General features: G+C 42.0%; 1 protein-coding gene across 1 annotated transcript in view; it reads left to right on the forward strand.

Annotated features, from left to right (window-relative positions):
- Positions 1–13,541: 13,541 nt before the first annotated feature.
- LOC126985149 (neural-cadherin-like) overlaps positions 13,542–21,734 on the forward strand; it is a 100,121-nt gene continuing 91,928 nt past the window's right edge. Inside the window, exon 1 of the mRNA XM_050839714.1 lies at positions 13,542–13,620. Coding sequence (XP_050695671.1) covers positions 13,557–13,620 — 64 coding nt within the window. The 5' untranslated portion in view covers positions 13,542–13,556. The remainder of the gene's footprint in view (positions 13,621–21,734) is intronic.

Below are 21,734 nucleotides of genomic sequence, written 5' to 3' on the forward strand. Positions count from 1 at the left end.
CCTTCGTATGCAGGATCTACATAACCTCAGAATTTGCATTTACGAACGTCTTATCTTTACTCCTTCGCGTATGCGAAGATCATATTACTCGCGTGTTCTTGAATGAGATTGCTAAGTGTATTTATTCTGTTCATTTGGTGACAAAATTATCCATTTAAACAGAGATTCGGAAATTCGTTCTATTATAAACACGTGAGAATTGCAAAATAATCCCGGCGTATCTAAACACACCAGACTTCTGCTATTTATCTGACACTGAGCTAGTTGTAACATTATCGTTGTTCATTGCCTTGATTGTTTGTAGAAATTCACAGCCAAACTGTTCTTGGTATAACGCATTTCAGAATGGTGACTTCTAATGCGCATAGTAAAAACACGTACTCGAAACAACGTTGCCAGATTGTCGTACTCAGCCGAATATATTTCCCGACGTCCTATCTCCAAACTGTCTTCTGGGCTCTAATAACGAAACTAATTTATAGCTATCGTTAAAAGAGTAAGATTCTGATGTTTCTTGGGAATAGTTGGGCGTCAGAAACAGGTAAATACTATGCTCTGAGTACGACAATCTGGCAATGGTGGCGAGTAACTGGACATGGCTGTGCAAGTTCTTCACAAATGCTTGCTTACAATTAGTCCCAGCACCCCAGCGGTCATGTGCAGTGGCACTGAGTGAGATTTCAAAATGCAGGTCTCAGGGTCTGCAGCAGGGATTTCACCGCGCTCGTTACTGCCTCCTTAAAGTTAATATTCATGTCTTGAGGAGCCGTTTATCGCCGTCCCCCTCTCCCTCTGAAGTGTTATTCTCCATCAGTCTCGTGTTTTCGAAGAGCCTTAACGAGATGGCGGAGGAGGCAGACTTGTCTTGAGCGGCATTCACAGGGAATAGCAAATGTGTGTGTGTGTGTGTGTCTGTGTGTGTGCTTCGTTAAGGCTTTAAGTAGTGAATACGTAAGTGCTGCGTTGAGAGAGAGAGAGAGAGAGAGAGAGAGAGAGAGAGAGAGAGAGAGAGAGAGAGAGAGAGAGAGAGAGAGAGAGAATTCATACGCATATTTACTTAGCATCGGTTCCTCCCCGTCCAGCCCTTCTGTTTTACCTTGTATCTTCGCTCGACTAAATTCTCACTTCTCTTGTCTCATCTCCCCTCTTATATTTCCCCTCCTTCTTCATTCCATTGTCCGTCGCCACCTGCACCTATCACATTTTTCGTTTCGTCGTCTTAATAGAGTTGTCTGCATTTTACGCGGGGGAGGGAGAAAACGGCCGTGTGTGTGTGTGTGTGTGTGTGTGTGTGTGTACACCATATTCAGTCCAGTCAGGAGGAAATGTCTACCCCCCTCTCTCTCTCTCTCTCTCATTTATATTGATGACACTGTCTTTTACATGAATTTGGGAGCGATGTTTAAGTTACGAAAATTCACGTATTTCTCTCTCTCTCTCTCTCTCTCTCTCTCTCTCTCTCGCTTACTCGCTCTTGCCGGCTCGCTCGTTTGCTTGCATGTGTAACAACTAATAAACGAATGAGGTAATAAACGCGTCGGTCCCTTTAAAGTCCTGGAGGCTCCCACTGCGCGTTGTCTTGATGGCCTGTCTCCCTCGGGGCCATGAATTGTGCCCTCGCCTGATAGGAGCAGCGATAGGCCTCCCCATCCTCACGGGCGCGATACCCCGGGAAGGAGGAGGAAGGGGAAGTGTTATGAAGAAGAGTGATGGGTGCGGAGTAGTGTTTCGGGATGGATTCACACCATTTCTATTTACATCAATCACCTGCTGTCGCTTATGTGCTGCTTCTGCTGCTGCTAGTGCAATTTCCACTACTTCCTATACGAACATGCCGCTTTCTATCCTACTACTACTACTTCTACTGCTGCTACTTCTCCTCCTCCTCCTCCTCCTCCTCCTCCTCCTGTTACTACAATATCCACCACTTCAAAAAGAACATGCTAACATTTCTATCCTCCTCCTCCTCCTCCTGTTACTACAATATCCACCACTTCAAAAAGAACATACTAACATTTCTATCCTCCTCCTACTACTACTACTACTACTACTACGAAAGAGATACTGCTGCTACGAGGCAGATACTACTACTACCACCACATCTATAAATATTTCTGCTACAACTACTACTACTACTACTATAAATACTTCTGCTGCTGCTGCTACTACTACTACTACTACTACTACTACTACTACTGTTACTACTAACACTTGTAGTAATACTAAAATTACTACCTGCAATATAATAAATAGTAATGATTATAGTGATATTGATAATAAGTGTTCATAATAATAATAATAATGTTTACAATATTAATAGAATATTATTATTATTATTATTATTATTATTATTATTATTATTATTATTATCATTATTATTATCATTATTATTATTATTATTATCATTATTATTATTATTATTATTATTATTATTATTATTATTTTTATTATTATTATCATTATCATTATTATTATTATTATTATTATTGCCACCACTACTTTCCTCTATGGAGTTTCAGTTGACATTGCCGGTAATGATAATAATACTGTTCGGAATATTGTCTTTTGTAATATTCGTCAAAGGGTTCGGGGTACGGGGTAGTTACTCGAGCTACACGTTAATTAATTTCCTATTCCGAGAGTTTGCGTTACAAATGGCGCCGTGTCGTCGGTCTTGTATAGATTCAGGCTGTGCTAATTTTGCCGTGGACTTGTATTTGGTGTGTGTGTGTGTGTGTGTGTGTGTGTGTGTGTGTGTGTGTGTGTGTGTGTGTGTGTGTGTGTGTGTGTGTGAGTGAGTAAGTGTGTCTGTGTCCTCCTTTCCCGCCCAGTGTCATCGGAATTCGATTATCGTAACGTTTTTCCTCTCAACACACACACACACACACACACACACACACACACACACACACACACACACTCTCTCTCTCTCTCTCTCTCTCGCTCTCTCACTCTCTCTTCGTGAGATGAAGACTGTCAGGGGCGGGTCAGTGGTATGTACCTGACTGAAGGGCTTACCTTTGCCGAGGGTAAATTAGAGAAGCCTGGAGAGAGAGAGAGAGAGAGAGAGAGAGAGAGAGAGAGAGAGAGAGAGAGAGAGAGAGAGAGAGAGAGAGAGAGAGAGAGAGAGTTATTGCTGGTGGTTAATGCAGTGTGCTTTTTTATTTTACCTTTGGCCCATGGCGCCGTTTGGCTGTCATGGTGGAACATGTTGGATATCTCCAGCCTATTAGTGGCCCAGGCGCCTTTCTTGCTTGTGTCTTGCTTTCCTCCGGAGCTGCACCTGATCATCCTGAGGGAGTTTTGCTTGAGTCCGGGTTGTCTTTGGCTCCTTGACGGTGACTGAAAATTGTCGTAGTGGCGTAGTAGTAGTAGTAATTTCATATATATATATATATATATATATATATATATATATATATATATATATATATATATATATATATATATATATATATATATATATATATTCATTTAGGAATGCCTGTAGCATCTCCTATCATTCCTCGTTTCTTGTAGTAACTTCCAAATGACTTCTGAATATTTAGTGTCTAGTATTAAAATGTAGCTCCTCTTAAATACACTGAATAGCCGGTATTTGTTGGGTTTTGGGGGATTTGAAATGACGAAGGAAGTAGGATAAATGATCGGAGAAGGAAATAAGGAAGTATGAAAATGCTTGGAACAGAAATGAAAGCTTGATAAAGTGAAGGAAGGCTCTTTGAGGGGTAAAGAGGAGAGAACGATAACGTGATTAAGCCCAAGGAAGCAGAGTACCAAAAGGAAATTTAGTGAAAATATTTGGACCGAAGGAGGAAGTCAAGAAAGCAAGTGTGACTATAAGCAAGAATAGGAAAGTGATATATGTTAAGCATGAATGTGAGAGAAAGGAATAAAGTTGGAGGAGAAGGCGGAGGAGGAGTGTGAAGAAGTGGAGGTTGAAGGGCAAGCGGAGGGTCCTCTGAATTAATGTCAGTGAAGGGGTTCGCCGCACGCATTACCTTCCTCACGACGGCAGTCGGGCGCAGCATCTGGACCCAATGTCCAACTGGAGGGAAATAAGGAAGCGGGAGAATGAGACGCAGTTAGCCAGAAGTGGAAAAGGAATAAAAGGTGCAGGAAGAAGTATTGAAAGCGATTATTGTTATTTTTATTTTTATTATTGTCATTATTATTATCATTATTATTATTATTAGTTGTAGTAGGGTATCAGGGTAGAGGAGGGTATCAGGACACCTCTCCTCCCAAAATTGACCTGAAATTGACCTCTCTTTCGGCCACCTCTTTAGATTCTTTTTATAGGAGCAGCGAGTAGCGTTTTTTTTTTTTTTATCATGGAAATCCTTTTTTTTGTGCCCTTGAGCTGCCTCCTTTGTTGTAAAAAAAAAGTATTAGTAGTAGCAGTAGTAGAACTGATAACATATGCCCAGCGAAAGTAAGAGTCGCCACCCCGAAGTTGTAGAGGTCAGGGCAGACGAAAAGGACCAGGTGAAAAGATGAAATTAGAGCATTTGACGGAGCAAATTGGAGTACACTAACAACACTGAGAACATTGGGAATAGCCTTTGTCCCTCCGTAGACTTTTTTTTATAGCCATGGCTGAGGAGTAGTAGTTTTTTTGTTGATGTAGTGGTTGTAGCAAAGAAGGATGAGGGAAAGAAGGATATTTAATGGAAAAACAAATGGGTAAGGATGAGAGGTAATGAAGAGAACGAGCAGCTGAGGTCACGAACAAGAGCAGTGTGGCAGACTCAGGGCCAGTTTCACAGTTCCATGATGGGTTAGTAAGCTCCCAAACCAATACCAGAGCCTTCGAAATTTCATTGTATAGTGTCTGGTGTTTGTATTTAAGTTCACGAATTTGACGAAACTATACAGGAAAAGTCTTGTGTATTTAGTGTGGCATCGAAGACCTCACCATTTTGGATTGTTTGGGATTCTATAGTTTGGTTCGGGCTGTTACGAAGACACTGTGTTGGACTGTGAAATCGGCTCTTATAGGCAAGCGTCCATCTCATTCCTCTTGCTGCTCTGTCCGGCTAAGTGGAGTCCTGCTGTTACGCAATTTTAAAGTGGCTCAGTGAATGGAGTGGTGGAGAGGCGAGGGAAACAACACCCGCGAGGGGAAAAAAGTGAAAATAAAAACTCGTAGACTGCTCGTTTTGTTTTGTGAAGCTTTTTTTTTGAGAGAGAGAGAGAGAGAGAGAGAGAGAGAGAGAGAGAGAGAGAGAGAGAGAGAGAGAGAGAGAGAGAGAGAGAGAGAGAGAGAGAGAGAGAGAGAGAGAGAGAGAGAGAGTGTGTTGAAAGCTGAGAGGGACAGATGTAAACATTAATAAAGTTACTGCAGGAAATATGTCTAGGAAGAAAAGCGATAAATCATCAACAAAGGCAGGGCGGAAATGAAAACTTGCATTTATGAATCGATATAGTGATTGGTAGTCATCTATAAAAGTAGGAATGGGTTAGGAAAATAGCTAAAAAAAAAAAGAGCATCTATTTCTTCTCTACACGGTAATTGAACGGAGTGACCTGGGTAAGGAGGGACGAGGGCATGGAGTTGGGGGTAAAGGAAAGAAAAATGCAGTCGTGAGAGGCAGGTTGAGGGAGGGCGGCGGAAGGGAGGCAGCAATTCTGTGAGTGGGGAAAGACAGAGAGTTAGGGAGGAGGGTGAGCAACGGCCGGAGGGAAAAGGTGGCCGGAGTGGCAGGGGAGGCGGGAGTGGGCGAGGAAGATATAAGGCTGGTAAAAAATGGTTAGCTAGTAAGGAGTGAGGGATGAAGAGAGCACAGGAGGGTTGAAAGGTGAAAATGAGGCTGAAGAAATGGGGTCTGGTAGGTAGAGTTAGTGAAGGGGAGAGGAAGAGGAAAGGGGAGTGTGTGCAAAAGGGGATGGAATGAGCGCGTGAGGAAGGGAAGGGGAGAATGAGGCTGAGAGTATGGTTGGGAGAAGGGATGGTCAGTAGAGTGAAGGAGGTGGGGGGCGGTGAATATAAAAGGAGGAGAGAGGAGAGTGTGTAAAATGGGTGGCTAGCTTGTTAGGAGTGAGGTAGGGATGGGGAGAATGAGACTAAAGGAATGGTAGGGGGATGGGATGGTAGGTAGAATGAATGAAGGAGAGAGGGTGAATATAAGAGGAGGAGAGGGGAGAGTGTGTTATGGATGGTGACTAACTAGCTAGGAGTGAGTGCAGGAGGGAGGGAATGGTGTGAGATAGGTTTATAGGTAGAATGCGTGGAGGGATGGGATGGTAGGTAGAATGAATGAAGGAGAGGGGAGTGTGTGTTACAGGGTTGATGACTAACTAGGTAGGAGGGAAGGAATGGTGGGGAGATAGGTTTGCAGGTAGAATGCGTGGAGGGAGAGAAGGTGAAGGGAGAGTTTGTAAAATGGATGTGTGGTGCCAAGGGTTTATTGAGCAAGCAAGGAAACGAGAGAGGAAAAGAGTTTAACAAAGTGGCGGTGATTGATGGCTGGTTTCCCTGTCCTGCAGCCGGGTTAGGAATGTTGTTCGTAAAGTTGTAAAAAAGACGTTTCCACAATCGTTTCTCAAGTCATGTAAAGGAAGTTCATGTGGTTCGTTCTTTGTCGCCTCGAAGGATGCAAGAATCTACTTACTATTGAATGATTCCCTGAATTGTTAGTGATTTTTTTGTTCTTTGTCGCCTCGAAGGATGCATGAATCTACTTACTATTTAAAGATTTCCTGAATTGTTAGTGATTTTTTTGTTCTTTGTCGCCTCGAAGGATGCATGAATCTACTTACTATTGAATGATTCCCTGAATTGTTAGTGATTCGTTTGTTCTTTGTCGCCTCGAAGGATGCATGAATCTACTTACTATTGAATGATTTCCTGAATTGTTAGTGATTCGTTTGTTCTTTGTCGTCTGGAAGGATGCAAGAATCTACTTACTATTTAAAGATTTCCTGAATTGTTAGTGATTCGTTTGTTCTTTGTCGCCTCGAAGGATGCATGAATCTACTTACTATTTAATGATTTCCTGAATTGTTAGTGATTTTTTTGTTCTTTGTCGCCTCGAAGGATGCATGAATCTACTTACTATTGAATGATTTCCTGAATTGTTTGTGATTTTTTTGTTCTTTGTCGCCTCGAAGGATGCATGAATCTACTTACTATTGAATGATTTCCTGAATTGTTAGTGATTTTTTTGTTCTTTGTCGCCTCGAAGGATGCAAGAATCTACTTACTATTGAATGATTTCCTGAATTGTTAGTGATTTTTTTGTTCTTTGTCACCTCGAAGGATGCAAGAATCTACTTACTATTAAAAGATTTCCTGAATTGTTAGTGATTTTGTTTTCTTTGTCGCCTCGAAGGATGCATGAATCTACTTACTATTAAAAGATTTCCTGAATTGTTTGTGATTTTTTTGTTCTTTGTCGCCTCGAAGGATGCATGAATCTACTTACTATTTACTGATTTCCTGAATTGTTAGTGATTTTTTTGTTCTTTGTCGCCTCGAAGGATGCATGAATCTACTTACTATTTACTGATTTCCTGAATTGTTAGTGATTTTTTTGTTCTTTGTCGCCTCGAAGGATGCATAAATCTACTTACTATTTACTGAAATCCTGAATTGTTAGTGATTTTTTCCCTGTAAGTCTTGTTAGTGTGGTTTAGAGTGTGCGTCGCCGCGTCTGAAGTGTCTGCAGAGGTTTATGTGAACGAGTAAAATATTTCCTGGAGTGAATTTACCGTTGGCGTTGCTTTGGCGTCCTCGTTTGGTTGGAGATGTGGGTCCCGCCGCTCTCACTTTTTATACCTCTCCTTGACCTCCTCCGCTCTGCTCCCGGCTTGCCATGTCCCTCCCACCAGCGTTGCCAGGTTATCGTATTCACCACTTCGTCTATTACTTTTAAGCCTCAAACTCTCGTACCTACACAAATAACGATAGAAAATTGAAGTTAGCGTTAAAACTCCTATTTATTGATGTTTGTTTGTTTGTTTTTGCATTCGTTATTGGTCAGAAACTACGAAAATGCAATGCGATGAGTACGATAGTTTGGCAACGCTGCGTCCTACCCGTGCTCCCCGTTTTCACCCCAGACCCCGCCATCACCTCTTGACAAATTCACCACCTACCCGCCCCCCCTCCCGCCCGCGCCCAGAGTTAGTGGGAAGTGTGTCCCGGCAGACGTGTCGGCACATAAACTTGGCTACAGAGAAGACGAAACCGGCGACAGCACGGAAGGAATGAAGTTCTGCTCTTTTGAGTCTTGGAGGCTGTGGTTAGGGTCGCGATTGTGTGTGTGTGTGTGTGTGTGTGTGTGTGCGTGCGTGTGTGCTTGCGTGTGCGTGTGCTTGCGCGTGCGTGTGCTTGTGCGTGGTGTGCGTTGTGTGTGTGTGTGTTGTGGCGTTGTGTGAGAGAGAGAGAGAGAGAGAGAGAGAGAGAGAGAGAGAGAGAGAGAGAGAGAGAGAGAGAGAGAGAGTACGAGTAATAGCAGGAATTCGTTCTAGCATGAATGTTTTCCTTTTTCTTTTTGTTGACCGATGGGCGGGCGCACCCACTGCCCGTAATCGGTCCGAGGGTTTGTTTTCAGGTTATGGTGGTTTAGTGTTTTTTTCGTCATGTAGAATTTTGGCCAATTGTGTCAGCCCGCGTGTGGGTGGGGTTTTGGGTCACATTATGTTTTGTGGATAAGTATATAGTTATATGAAAATAAGTGCCTTAGTATCGTACTAGGTGTTTATGTATATTTGGTAGTTTTTATGTGCGGTGTAAAGAAAAAATAGTACTAAACGGGTAGTTCTTTCAACCCTTTATCATATAGTTTAACCCGGTAGCTGCGGGGATCATGTTTCTTAAAGGCCCCTCTAAGCGAATTTATGAGAAAAAATCATCACTCACGCAAACCATTTCATAATATATACCTATCAACGCATTTGTGATCAGTTTATCCATCATCTATTTTTGGGGGTTATATCATGGCAAAAATTTGGCCCGTTGCTGGTACACGGTAAAGCCATAAATTTGGTCCGTCGCTGCTACCGGGTTAAAACTGCTATCATCGTCAAAGCCTTTCACGTGCAGTTTTGTTGTTCCTTCGTCTAAACCCGAGGTGCGAGAGGAAAATATTTCGAAGTGTCAAATGGAGATAAAAGAAAGGGGAACCACAATAAAACAAAGTATGGGGAGATAAAAGAACGGAAAACCACGATAAAACAAAGTATGGGGAGATAAAAGAAAGGGAAACCACAATAAAACAAAGTATGGGGAGATAAAAGAACGGAAAACCACGATAAAACAAAGTATGGGGAGATAAAAGAAAGGGAAACCACAATAAAACAAAGTATGGGGAGATAAAAGAAAGGGAAACCACAATAAAACAAAGTATGGGGAGATAAAAGAACGGAAAACCACGATAAAACAAAGTATGGGGAGATAAAAGAAAGGGAAACCACAATAAAACAAAGCATGGGGAGATAAAAGAAAGGAAACCACAATAAAACAAAGTATGGGGAGATAAAAGAAAGGGAAACCACAATAAAACAAAGTATGGGGAGATAAAAGAAAGGGAAACCACAATAAAACAAAGTATGGGGAGATAAAAGAAAGGAAACCACAATAAAACAAAGTATGGGGAGATAAAAGAAAGGGAAACCACAATAAAACAAAGTATGGGGAGATAAAAGAAAGGAAACCACAATAAAACAAAGTATGGGGAGATAAAAGAAAGGAAACCACGATAAAACAAAGTATGGGGAGATAAAAGAAAGGGAAACCACAATAAAACAAAGTATGGGGAGATAAAAGAAAGGGAAACCACAATAAACAAAGTATGGGGAGATAAAAGAAAGGGAAACCACAATAAAACAAAGTATGGGGAGATAAAAGAAAGGAAAACCACAATAAAACAAAGCATGGGGAGATAAAAGAAAGGGAAACCACAATAAAACAAAGCATGGGGAGATAAAAGAAAGGGAAACCACAATAAAACAAAGCATGGGGAGATAAAAGAAAGGGAAACCACAATAAAACAAAGTATGGGGAGATAAAAGAAAGGGGAACCACAATAAAACAAAGCATGGGGAGATAAAAGAAAGGGAAACCACAATAAAACAAAGCATGGGGAGATAAAAGAAAGGGAAACCACAATAAAACAAAGTATGGGGAGATAAAAGAACGGAAAACCACAATAAAACAAAGCATGGGGAGATAAAAGAACGGAAAACCACAATAAAACAAAGTATGGGGAGATAAAAGAACGGAAAACCACAATAAAACAAAGTATGGGGAGATAAAAGAACGGAAAACCACGATAAAACACAGTATGGGAAGATAAAAGAACGGAAAACCACGATAAAACAAAGTATGGGGAGATAAAAGAACGGAAAACCACAATAAAACAAAGTATGGGGAGATAAAAGAACGGAAAACCACAATAAAACAAAGCATGGGGAGATAAAAGAAAAGGAAACCACGATAAAACAAAGTATGGGGAGATAAAAGAAAGGGAAACCACAATAAAACAAAGTATGGGGAGATAAAAGAAAGGGAAACCACAATAAAACAAAGTATGGGGAGATAAAAGAAAGGGAAACCACAATAAAACAAAGTATGGGGAGATAAAAGAAAGGGAAACCACAATAAAACAAAGTATGGGGAGATAAAAGAAAGGGAAACCACAATAAAACAAAGTATGGGGAGATAAAAGAAAGGGAAACCACGATAAAACAAAGTATGGGGAGATAAAAGAAAGGGAAACCACAATAAACAAAGTATGGGGAGATAAAAGAAAGGGAAACCACAATAAACAAAGTATGGGGAGATAAAAGAAAGGGAAACCACGATAAAACAAAGCATGGGGAGATGAAGGAACGTTTGTACACTTTCCTCGTTGTACCCGATTGGTTCTTGAACTGCGACTCGTGTAGCAACAGAGAAACGAGGAAAGCCTCTTCTCTGCATTTTCATATCAATATTTCATTACATTTTTGTGCGACTGTTTGTAAAGTAATTCCGGCAATTCCATTTCCTCCTCCCTTTTTTCTATTTTATTTCTGTTATTCCTCGTCTCTTGTCTCGTACGTTTCCCCTTCCTATCTTCTAACTTTCCGCCTTCATTCGTTCCCGCTTTGAACTCAACCTCCCGCTCCAGTTTTTCGCCCCTCATAAATTTTCTTTCCTTCCCTTTTATCTTAATTTTCGAAGTCATTCTTCACTCTTCTCCCATTTTCTTTCCTTCCCCTATTGGTCTGTCATGTTATCTCGTTTCCTTCCTTCACTTTTCGCTCCTCCTCACCACCTGCCCTCGTTCCCTCGTCTCTGTTCCTTTCGTCTTGCATCAGTTCCTCCGGTCCCATGACATTTTTTTTTATTCGTCTTAAAAAAAAAAATTGCGTTTTATATATACGTCTTTTGTCTTTCCGTGTTTGATTTCCCGTTGTCATAACTTCCCTTGGCTTGCCTTCACGCTTTCCTGTGCACGTTTGGTGTCCCCCATTCCCCTCACTTCCTACTTGAACTTTGAATATGAACGGTACGGACGTTCTTAACTTCCGGGCAGACGGAAGGCATGAACCTGTCACTATGTCGCCTCTCAAAAGAACGTGTGTGTGTGTGTGTGTGTGTGTGTGTGTTTTAGAGAGAGAGAGAGAGAGAGAGAGAGAGAGAGAGAGAGAGAGAGAGAGAGAGAGAGAGAGAGAGAGAGACTCCAAGCTATTCGCAAGTAATGTTTTTTTTTTTATTATTCTCAGTTTCTTTCTGCTATTGATTTTGTTCATCATTGCGCGTGCGCACGTACACACACACACACACACACACACACACACACACACACACACACACACACACACACACAGTACGCCTCGTTAGAACATTTATCTGATTGACGTGTGTGTGTGTGTTGAGGGAGAGAGAGGGGGAGGGGGGGGAGAGAGAGAGAGAGAGAGAGAGAGAGAGAGAGAGAGAGAGAGAGAGAGAGAGAGAGAGAGAGAGAGTGCTGACAACATTGACGCGAGTGTCCGCCATTCTTTCGTTATTTTTTCTTTGCAGCATTTTTTTCTTCATTCATTCATTCATTCAACTAAGTGCTTCAAATCCTCGTATATCTTTGTGTTCGTTATTTTGCTATCTACGCTGTTAGTGTTTTGATTAATCACTATGCACTGGTTTCCCCCATCGCTTTTTTTTCCCCTTTTTCTCTCATCCCTTCTCACCTCATTGCTGCTCATGGTCACACAATGGCATTTTTTCTTTATCCTCGCATTCATTTTTGTGTAAGATGCTACATTGGTTTCACTGCTTCAGTACAATGCCTTTGCAGTTTAACCTTTATTTATTCTGCTTTGCTCCGGACTCCATCCTTTTAACTTCAGAACACTTCGACTCCGATTAGGCTCTCATTTTTCCTCATCCCTTTTGTCTCAGTTTTAGAAACCAGAGTATTATTAATATCATAAGTCAGAGGAACAAAGAATATTATTTACTAAAATTATAAACTTCTATTCTCTTATGGTGTTAACTTTGACAAATTTAGTTATTGGCTGTACCATTCAAAAACGACTGTAATGGAGTTTAAATTTTTTTAGAAACGTCAACCATAAGATATGATACCCTTTAAGAAGTGTTTGGTGGCAAGTTAGGGTTTGGGTGATGACTTTTCTCAGAAGTTATTAGGTGTACAATAAATTCTTGAAGATTTTGCTATAAGAAAAGATGAAAAGGGGATTATGTCCTGCCTTTGAAGAATCTTATCTAAGCCATCGATCGCCTTTGACATCAAATGGTAGTTTTTGGGTGCCAAGGTTTAGTGTGATTTATATACCAGTAATGTGATGTTATGATTATGATCATCGACAACACTGATGATTTCATCTTTACATTTCTTGTCTGGCAGACTGAGTGAAAGATACAACTTCCTGGTGCCTTTTTTTAATTTTTTTATACAGTTGAACAATTCCTCGAGTGGCGTTAAACATCTCCCAAATCTACCCTCTACTCTGGCAAGCGCTGCCCTTCCCCTTCGTTCTTGCTTGTTACACATGATTCACCCTATGGGGTTTTGTTTCGAACTTCCTTTTCCTCACGGTAAGTCTCCATCACGATTCCTACACGTGGGTACGTAAAGTCTCCCTAATTGACCACTGAGAATCCGCTTCAACTTTAGGCGACGTTGAAAGAAGAATAGTAGTTTGGAGAGCTGGTTGTGGAGAGTTTCTGGAAGAGGAGGGTGTAAGAATTTTACCATGTGGGATATTATTGAATCAGAGAGAGAGAGAGAGAGAGAGAGAGAGAGAGAGAGAGAGAGAGAGAGAGAATTTATGGTGCAGTCGTGTTCTACTTGATCAGTTTCGGGGACTCCTTTAGCGGGGAACAAAAATAAACAAGGAATTCTTTTCATTGATTTCTATGTCGTCTTGATCGCCTTGACCTGACCTGTCCCGCCACCCCGGCCGTTAGCAGCTTCACGTTACTGCCCAACTTACGTCGCCTCCTATCAATGCCATTTCCTTGTGTATGAATCAACTGCGATAGGTGACCGTATGATACGCTCCCCGGCCGGCCGCCCGTGTCTGGGGCCGCCGAACACCTCACCATGGCGGCCAACGTGCTCATCCCCATCCTGTTCCCTCTCTCTGATGACCTCGATCATCCCAATGGTGAGTAGATGGACCTGAGCGAGTTTGTGATCATCATTAAGTTTGTGTGAGTGAACAAAATGCCGAAGGAGAATTTGTGGTTAGTTATGAATGAAGTAGCGTTGATGAATAAGTGGAAATGCTAAAGAAGAGTGAGAGTTACTATGAATGAAAGGGCGTCGTTGAATGAATGAAACTGAGCGTGAGTGAAAGCATTGAAGAATGACACTGAATGTAACGGAAGATGAACTTATGTATTTTTGAAGCCCCACAAATAATAAAGGTAAGATGTCGCTCTTTTGAGTATAATTATAACAGGAAATACATAAATATAAATAATGAAGTGTTGAGAAGTGTGAATTGTGAAAAGCGGAAGCGTATGTGTTGTCTCTTGTAAATCACGACGATACCAAAGAAAATATCAAGAGGTGAGGATAGGAAAAAAATCTTCAATCTTTGTATATATCTTTCGAGGATGTGCACTGTGTGGACTAATTTGTTTTATAATAGAAGGGCTGTCTAAAGGGGCTATTACACTGGGCAAATTTTCCGTGGATATTCAGTCAAACCACGATTTTCGCTGGCGTGGTTCTTATATTTCCGTGGATTTCTGACGTGTCCAGGATCTTCCAAAGCTACGGTAGATTTCACTGAAGGACGACGGTATTACTCACCATCATCATCAGCAACAATAACAAGAAACAAATGAAAACCACGCTAGCAGAAATCGTGGTTTGACTGAAGATCCACGGGAAATTTGCCAAGTGTAATAGCCCCTTAATGCGCGGCTGCATCCTCCAGGCCCCCTCCTGCCCGCCGCGTGTTTACGATGGAAGTTTTTGTCTTAGATTACGAGATTCTTCTTCGGCATGAGAGAGAGAGAGAGAGAGAGAGAGAGAGAGAGAGAGAGAGAGAGAGAGAGTACTGTAGGACCAGCCATTAGTGTGATATTTATTTCTCTCTCTCTCTCTCTCTCTCTCTCTCTCTTGTTTTGAGTAATCTCTCCACCTCGCAACTGTCATTAATAAACTTCATTCCTAAATTGAAAATGCTTCCCTTAATTACCTCCTTTATCTTAAATGCGGCCTGAGCCACATTCCCAGTGCTTTCCTCCTCCATCCAAGTAACTTTCTCTCATTCTCTTCTCTTCCTCCCTCTCTCCTTCGTATCTTTGCTTGTCATCTCTGAGGGCTTCCATCTATCATGTCCTCCCCGCCTTTTATCCTTTCTCAGCCTTCCTCTCTCCTCGCTCTCTATGCCCCCTCCGTAAGTTGTAACTCAAGTCTCATAGGTATGGAAGAGGCACGATCGGAAGGACTAGGAGAGAGTTAGGAGTCAATGACAGGAAAGAGAACGAACGAGCGAGGAAGAGTTTGGGGAATCGGAGAAGTTAGTGTATTAATGAGGATGAGGCCGTAGCTCCGCGGAATCATTTAATCCTTGAGGTGAAGCTACTGAAGTGCTATGGTATTGTACGGTTATCTTTTGGTACTTTCATATATTGCTATTAGTTTTAAGATTTATATGAATAAGTTAAGGCTGTGAAAATTTGGCTACTTACTACTTAGGCATTTCGCATCAGTACCCACGCGTCACCTCAACTACATCATTGTCAAAAAGTAGCCTTGAAATTGAACTCATTGCATTATTGGGGTTCGAAAGGACACACACACACACACACACACATTCACACACACACACACACACACACACACACACACACACACACACACACACACACACACACACACACACACACACACACACACACACACACACACATTCACACTCATTCACAGTCACTCACTCATTCACAATCACTCACTCACTCACTTGAAAGAAAATTAACTCATTTTCTAACTGGATTTGGACAGTTCTCTTGTGATTGAGTGACCGACGCTTATCTCGTAACAGGATTCATGAAGGGCAATTTATCGCCCACTCTGTGAAATTCATTGGGAACATAATTTTTCTTCCGCAATGTGGTTTATGAGGAAGCTCGATCATGTCGATCTCTAATTTGAAGCCTTGCAATAACATTTTCAGTAATTTCGTTTCACAAAAAAAACCAAAAAACGGTGAACGAAGTTAAGGTACGAACAGGTAAGAGTTTTAAAGTGGGGTGAGGGAGAGCATAAAAGGGAACTGAAATCCCCTTCTTTCAAGCGCGCGCGCACACACACACACACACACACACACACACACACACACACACACACACACACACACACACACACGAGAGGTTTCAGGTTCGAATTCCAGGTCAGACGGAGACAGTCCAGGCGAGTCGTCTTTCACATTGAATCCCCTAATCACTTACCAGGGAATAAAATGTGTGTTCCAATAGTTGTTACCTAACCCGGCGGGAGAAGGGGTACAGTATTTCTTGCTTTCTCTCAATGGCGTTGAAGACGAACACTAATGGAACCTGAATTCTCATCCATTATAATCATGTAAAATATATTAGATAGGTAAAGATGAAAATATGTGCCCATGATAATGCATATAATTAATATCAGCATAATGTTGGCTGCCCTTCCTCTTCTGCTGGCGAGTTTAGGGCCGTATTTTAAGACACCATCGCTTCTCACATCAACTATTTCTAAAGGTCATAGAGGGGATCAATCGGTTTTTCATGAGTGTTTTTTAAGGTTCATGGCACAGAAGAAGGGTCAAACTACCACCCGGGTCATAAAACTACCCCTGGAAAGGCCTACAGCTCCTACGAAAGCCATGTCAAATATGTGAACTAAATGTTTTAAAATACGACCCTTAGTCCCTACGCTCATTCTCGCACGATCAAGACAGATAAAATGTGGCGTCTTGTGGTCTTTTGGTTTAAATAAATAAAGAGATTTTTAACAAGAAGGAAAATACTTGTCTTGTGGTCTTTTGGTTTAAATAAATAAAGAGATTTTTAACAAGAAGGAAAATACTTGTCTTGTGGTCTTTTGGTTTAAATAAATAAAGAGATTTTTAACAAGAAGGAAAATACTTGTCTTGTGGTCTTTTGGTTTAAATAAATAGAGATTTTTAACAAGAAGGAAAATACTTGCCTCTGCGAACCACCCTCTGGCAGTGTATTGTTCAGTCGAGAGATGCTTTGATGTCTGTGAAAGGGAATGTAGAAAATAATCCTCCCCCCATTGTTCGCATGATGCTCCTCGTCCTATTCGTCTATTCACAAGCCTTGCCTCCATTCCATCTTCTTCAGCTCGTATTTCCACTTACATAATATTCCTCGTGTTTTCTTCACATACTATCTTTTTTTGTTACGTTTTCTGCTTATATTCGTTCATTCTCATCCTCCGTTCTCTTTTTTACTTGTTCCCCTTATTCTATTTCTCCTCTCACTCGCGTTTCTTCCTTTAATCTTCTCTTCCCCGTCTCCTCCACCTTCTCTGTTTGCACTTTTTTCCCTTCGCTTCTATCGCCTTCCATCAGTCTTCATTCTTACCCATGTTTTCCTTTTCCTTCTTCGCCTCTCTGTTCCTCCTCCTCCTCCTCCACCTCTTCCTCTTCCTCTTCCTCCTCCGCCGCCTTCTCTGCCTCTTCCACTTTTAAATATAGGATCCGTTTTTCACCTTGGGCTGTCAAATTAACTTAAGCGGATGTCCAGGTCCATGTGACGCTTAAGGGAGGCGCGGCAGGGCAGCCTAGGGACACTGAAGGATGCGCCTGATGGTTCCTGAAGCCGAATCTTTTCTAATGGCTACCCCCCTCTCTCTCTCTCTCTCTCTCTCTCTCTCTCTCATCTACACACACACACACACACACACACACACACACACACACACACACACACACACACATTGTATGATATATGCATATAACGTGTGTGCATAAATCCATGTACAAATAAACAAACATAGTGAAAAACAAATATGTTCTGTTATGATTTAATTGGCATTGATTTGCACACATATGAGCGTCTGCCTTGTTATTATTTGCGTGAGCGTCTATGTAATGGGAGGAAACCTTTCCTTTTTTGTGTAATTCGCCATGGCTTGATCACGCTCTGAACCTGCGATCGCCAGCCAGTACCCTTCCCGACTGAGCTTTGGAGCTCAGGTAACGGACCGTTAAGAACAGCTGGAACCCCACGCCCACACGCACCGGGAAGGCGGAACACACAACCCCAGACTGACATCCGGTGCCCATTCACTGCTGGGTAGACAAGGGCACGGAATAAAAGAGACTGCCCATCTGTCTCCACTCTGCTTGGGAATGAGGGATGTAATCATATCATGTGATCCCCTTCTCCCTCCTCAGATTTATCCTCCGTTTTTCCGTCAGGTGCTGTGGATACTCTCCATTTAAGAATGCGTGATATATAGGGTACATTTCATTTCTGAACAGTGGTACTTTTTCTTCATAAAAATTGCTTTCAAGCTGTTACTGCCGTCTTGGCGGACACTGTATGCTATTTTCTGTGTACCATCGATCTTTGTAAGTAAAAATTGGGTTCTGCGCATGCGTAGATCAGGAGTGGACAAGCTTGGATAGGTGGACACCTCATGACGCCTCACCGGGACCTCTCGGCTGTGCGTGTTTGTTTGTTTGTTTGTGTGTGTGTGTGTGTGTGTGTGTGTGTGTGTGTGGTACCCGAAGTATAGGGAGCTTGATTTTTGGCGGCACTGATGTTTGATTCCTGTGATAATGATTTTTTTTTTTTCTCCATAAAGGCTCCTCCGAGGGTCATTATATCGTCTGGTGATACAGGCGCCCCAAGTCACAATAATGAGGTTTGTGTTGTGTGACGCTTTGCTTGCTCACGGCCACACGATAAGTAAAGAATAAGCTGACGTCCGCGATATTTAAAATTTTGATCTTTCAACTACTATGTCCTTGCACTAACGACATAGCCAGGATTGGAACAGGTGTCTTAAGGCTTAATGGTTGTCGTTAGTGAAGGTTAGCGGTTACGCCAGAGTCCATGTATCGACTTAATTTGTGCGCAAGCTCGCGCACCCCATAAAAACATATACATATTTAAAAAGGCTGTGGACGACAACCAGCTCCCTGCAAGATACATATTACAATTCTATGGATTTGCGCATTGAAAAAAAAAAAGATGCGTATTTACAATCCTACCTACATGTACATGTACACATATAAGCATACACAAAAAATCATATATACGTACATGCCCGGCCGTAGCTTTTCCAGCCTAGTTATCATTCATGCCAGTTGCTCGTGATTCCTTTCCGGCTGATTGACTGATGTTGGTTTATTTCTTGTTTCCTCTTTCGTGTCGTGCATCTAGGGATAAAAAATTCTGGGTATTGTTTTTGAGGCGCGTGCAAAAAACTTTTCACTTTATTTTTTAGTTTTACTCTATTTTTGCTAAATGTTTCACATGCTCAGTCTGTTACTCTGTGCCATTTTGCCCCCCCCCCCCCCTCTCTCTCTCTCTCTCTCTCTCTCTCTCTCTCTCTCTCTCTCTCTCTCTCTCTCTCTCTCTCTCCGTAGTTATTAAGTTTCTTAAGCCTCCTGACAAGTTATTTTGGCAAGGAAGGAGGATGTGCAGGTTAAAGAGTCTCTCTCTCTCTCTCTCTCTCACTCTCCCCCCCCCCCCCACCCCCGCATTACTTGCCGGTGGAGGAACCAACCATGTTCATCGCGTCTGATTCTAAATAAAAGTCTAGTCTACGGTACGTCCTTGCCTTGTTTCAATATCAAACATTTTTCCGTCACCACCGCCACCTACTGACAACTTTATCATGGCTTGCTCTTTTACCTTTACCCAACCACTTTATTATTTCTCCTCTCCCCTTCCTCCCTCCTCCCTCCCTCCCTCCATTTCATCTTTCTCCCTCCCTCATTTCCCCGCTCACTCCTTCCTGCTATGCATAATGTGGTTCATGAATACAAGTTGTCCCTAAGAACTTTTTTCCTGGGAACGTAAACTGACAGCGCTTGATGGAGCTTGAGTAAAAAGTCGCGGGGCTGGAGTTTTTTTCCTTTTTTACAGACAAACTCTTAGTCTTTTGTAAACGTTGCTCCGCTAACTTGTGTAATATATCTGTCCGACTTTCTGGTCAGGAGCGTTAAGGGGGAAGGGGGACGCGGAGGGACGAGTCGAGCACAGCGTTGCCAGGTTATCGTATTCACCACTTCGTCTTTATTACTTTTAAGCCTCAAACTCTCGTACCTACACAAATAACGATAGAAAATTGAAGTTAGCGTTAAAACTCCTATTTATTGATGTTTGTTTGTTTGTTTTTGCATTCGTTATTGGTCAGAAACTACGAAAATGCAATGCGATGAGTACGATAGTTTGGCAACGCTTGTCGAGCAGCCGCCTGGAGGGGTGTTGCTGAGTATTTTTGTTTTTACGGCGGGGAGGAGAAGGAGGAGGAAGGGAGAGGGGAGGGAAGTGGAGAGAAGAAAGGAAAGGATAAAAGGAGTGGAGGGAGGATGTTTTTCTCATCGTTTTCCGTTTTAAGTGTTGATCTAAACTTTTACCTTCCAATTCCGTTATCGCCTCTGCTTCCTTCCTTCCATCCCTCCTCTCTGCCTGTTTGTTTTTCTCTTCTTTTTACCTCTCAAGTCCATTTCCTTGTTCCATTTCCTTGCCTTGCTTTTTATTTAGTTCCATCAATTTAAATATCCTTCCCTCTTTTTTTTTTCAATACTCACCCTGTCCACATCCTCTCCTTCTATGCTTTCTCGCTTCTTCCCTTTCTAATCCGTATATTATATGGGGAGGTGGTGGCTGAGTGGTTAGCGCTGAGGTTTTTCAGTCACCGCCGAGTGGCCTAAGACTACTCACATGCTGCCCTGAAGACCACCCATCAACCCGGGCTCAAGACAACCTCTCCAAAAAGAGGCCTAAAGATGAGTTCCAGGGGGCAGCATGAGCCAACACAAGATGGCGCCACTGTAAACACTCGCCTGCGCCAGAACGGGCTGGGCAAACTATCAGGCCCCACCGGGAACAAGCCTACCGGCGCAATAGGCTGCGACGTAAAAAAAAAAAATCCATTTTCATTTTCATATTCTTATCTATCCGCATCCTTTTAAATCAGTTTTCTTGTCTTTCCCTCTTTATAATCTTATCTTAGTTGTCTTAGCGTTTTACATTTGTTTTTTCCTATCAACATTTTGCCATCCTATTCTTCCATGTTATTTCCTTCTCATTTCTGTTGTCCCTACTTTCAATTTTTTTTATATCGTCACCCTCATAAAATAATCGCCTAAGTAATTTTTCAGCGATTTCCAGGTTTTTGTCTACATCAATTTTTCAACACGTGACGCCCATTTTCGTATAGTTGCCTTCGTCATTCAGGGTTTGAGTGTTCTAGAATTGGCCTTTTCCTTTCTGCTTAAATCTTAAGCCAAATGAGATAATGACTTCTTTTTCTCATTTCTTGTAAAGTAGAAAATAATGACTTGAGCGCTTTGTTTACGAAGATGACGATATATTCCTCCCCTCCCTTTACTCTATCCTCCGTCCTTATAGTGTCCTACCCATTAACCTCCTCGTCTTCCTCTTCTTGGCTCACCTCCATCACTTGTCTTCCCAACTTCTTTCTCGCCGCCCCGCTCCATCCCTTCCCTCTCATCCCCGCCACCTGGTCCTCCACAACTCCCTCGACTCCAACTTCCCGAAAAGAAATTCTCCAATTGGTTCCAATGTTCGGTCTTTCCATCTCCTAGTCCTCCATTTTTTTTTCTTTTCTCTCCTTCCTAACCATATTCCTTGCTGTCCATTTTCTCCCTTTTCAAATGCGAATTTCGTGTTTTATTTAGTTCCCTCGCGTTCCCTTCGTTTTGCTCGTGTTTTTCTCTCTCTCTCTCTCTCTCTCTCTCTCTCTCTCTCTCTCTCTCTCTCTCTCTCTCTCTCTCTCTCTCTCTCTCTCTCTCTCTCTCTCTCTCTCTCTCTCTCTCTCTCTCTCTCTCTCTCTCTCTCTCCATGAAATACTCTCCCTGATAATCCACTGCCACCTTCTTCTCAGATATCCAATTTCATTACTTCCTTACTGGCGTTTAAAAGGTTTCAAAACTTTGCTTTTTTTTTTTTTTGTACGCATGTTTCCTTTTAACTTGTGTATCATCCGAATAACAACAGCTAGGAATATCTCTCTCTCTCTCTCTCTCTCTCTCTCTCTCTCTCTCTCTCACTGATATAT

This window comes from Eriocheir sinensis, chromosome 58 (assembly GCF_024679095.1).
Source record: "Eriocheir sinensis breed Jianghai 21 chromosome 58, ASM2467909v1, whole genome shotgun sequence".
In the NCBI taxonomy this organism is placed as follows: Eukaryota; Metazoa; Arthropoda; class Malacostraca; order Decapoda; family Varunidae; genus Eriocheir; species Eriocheir sinensis.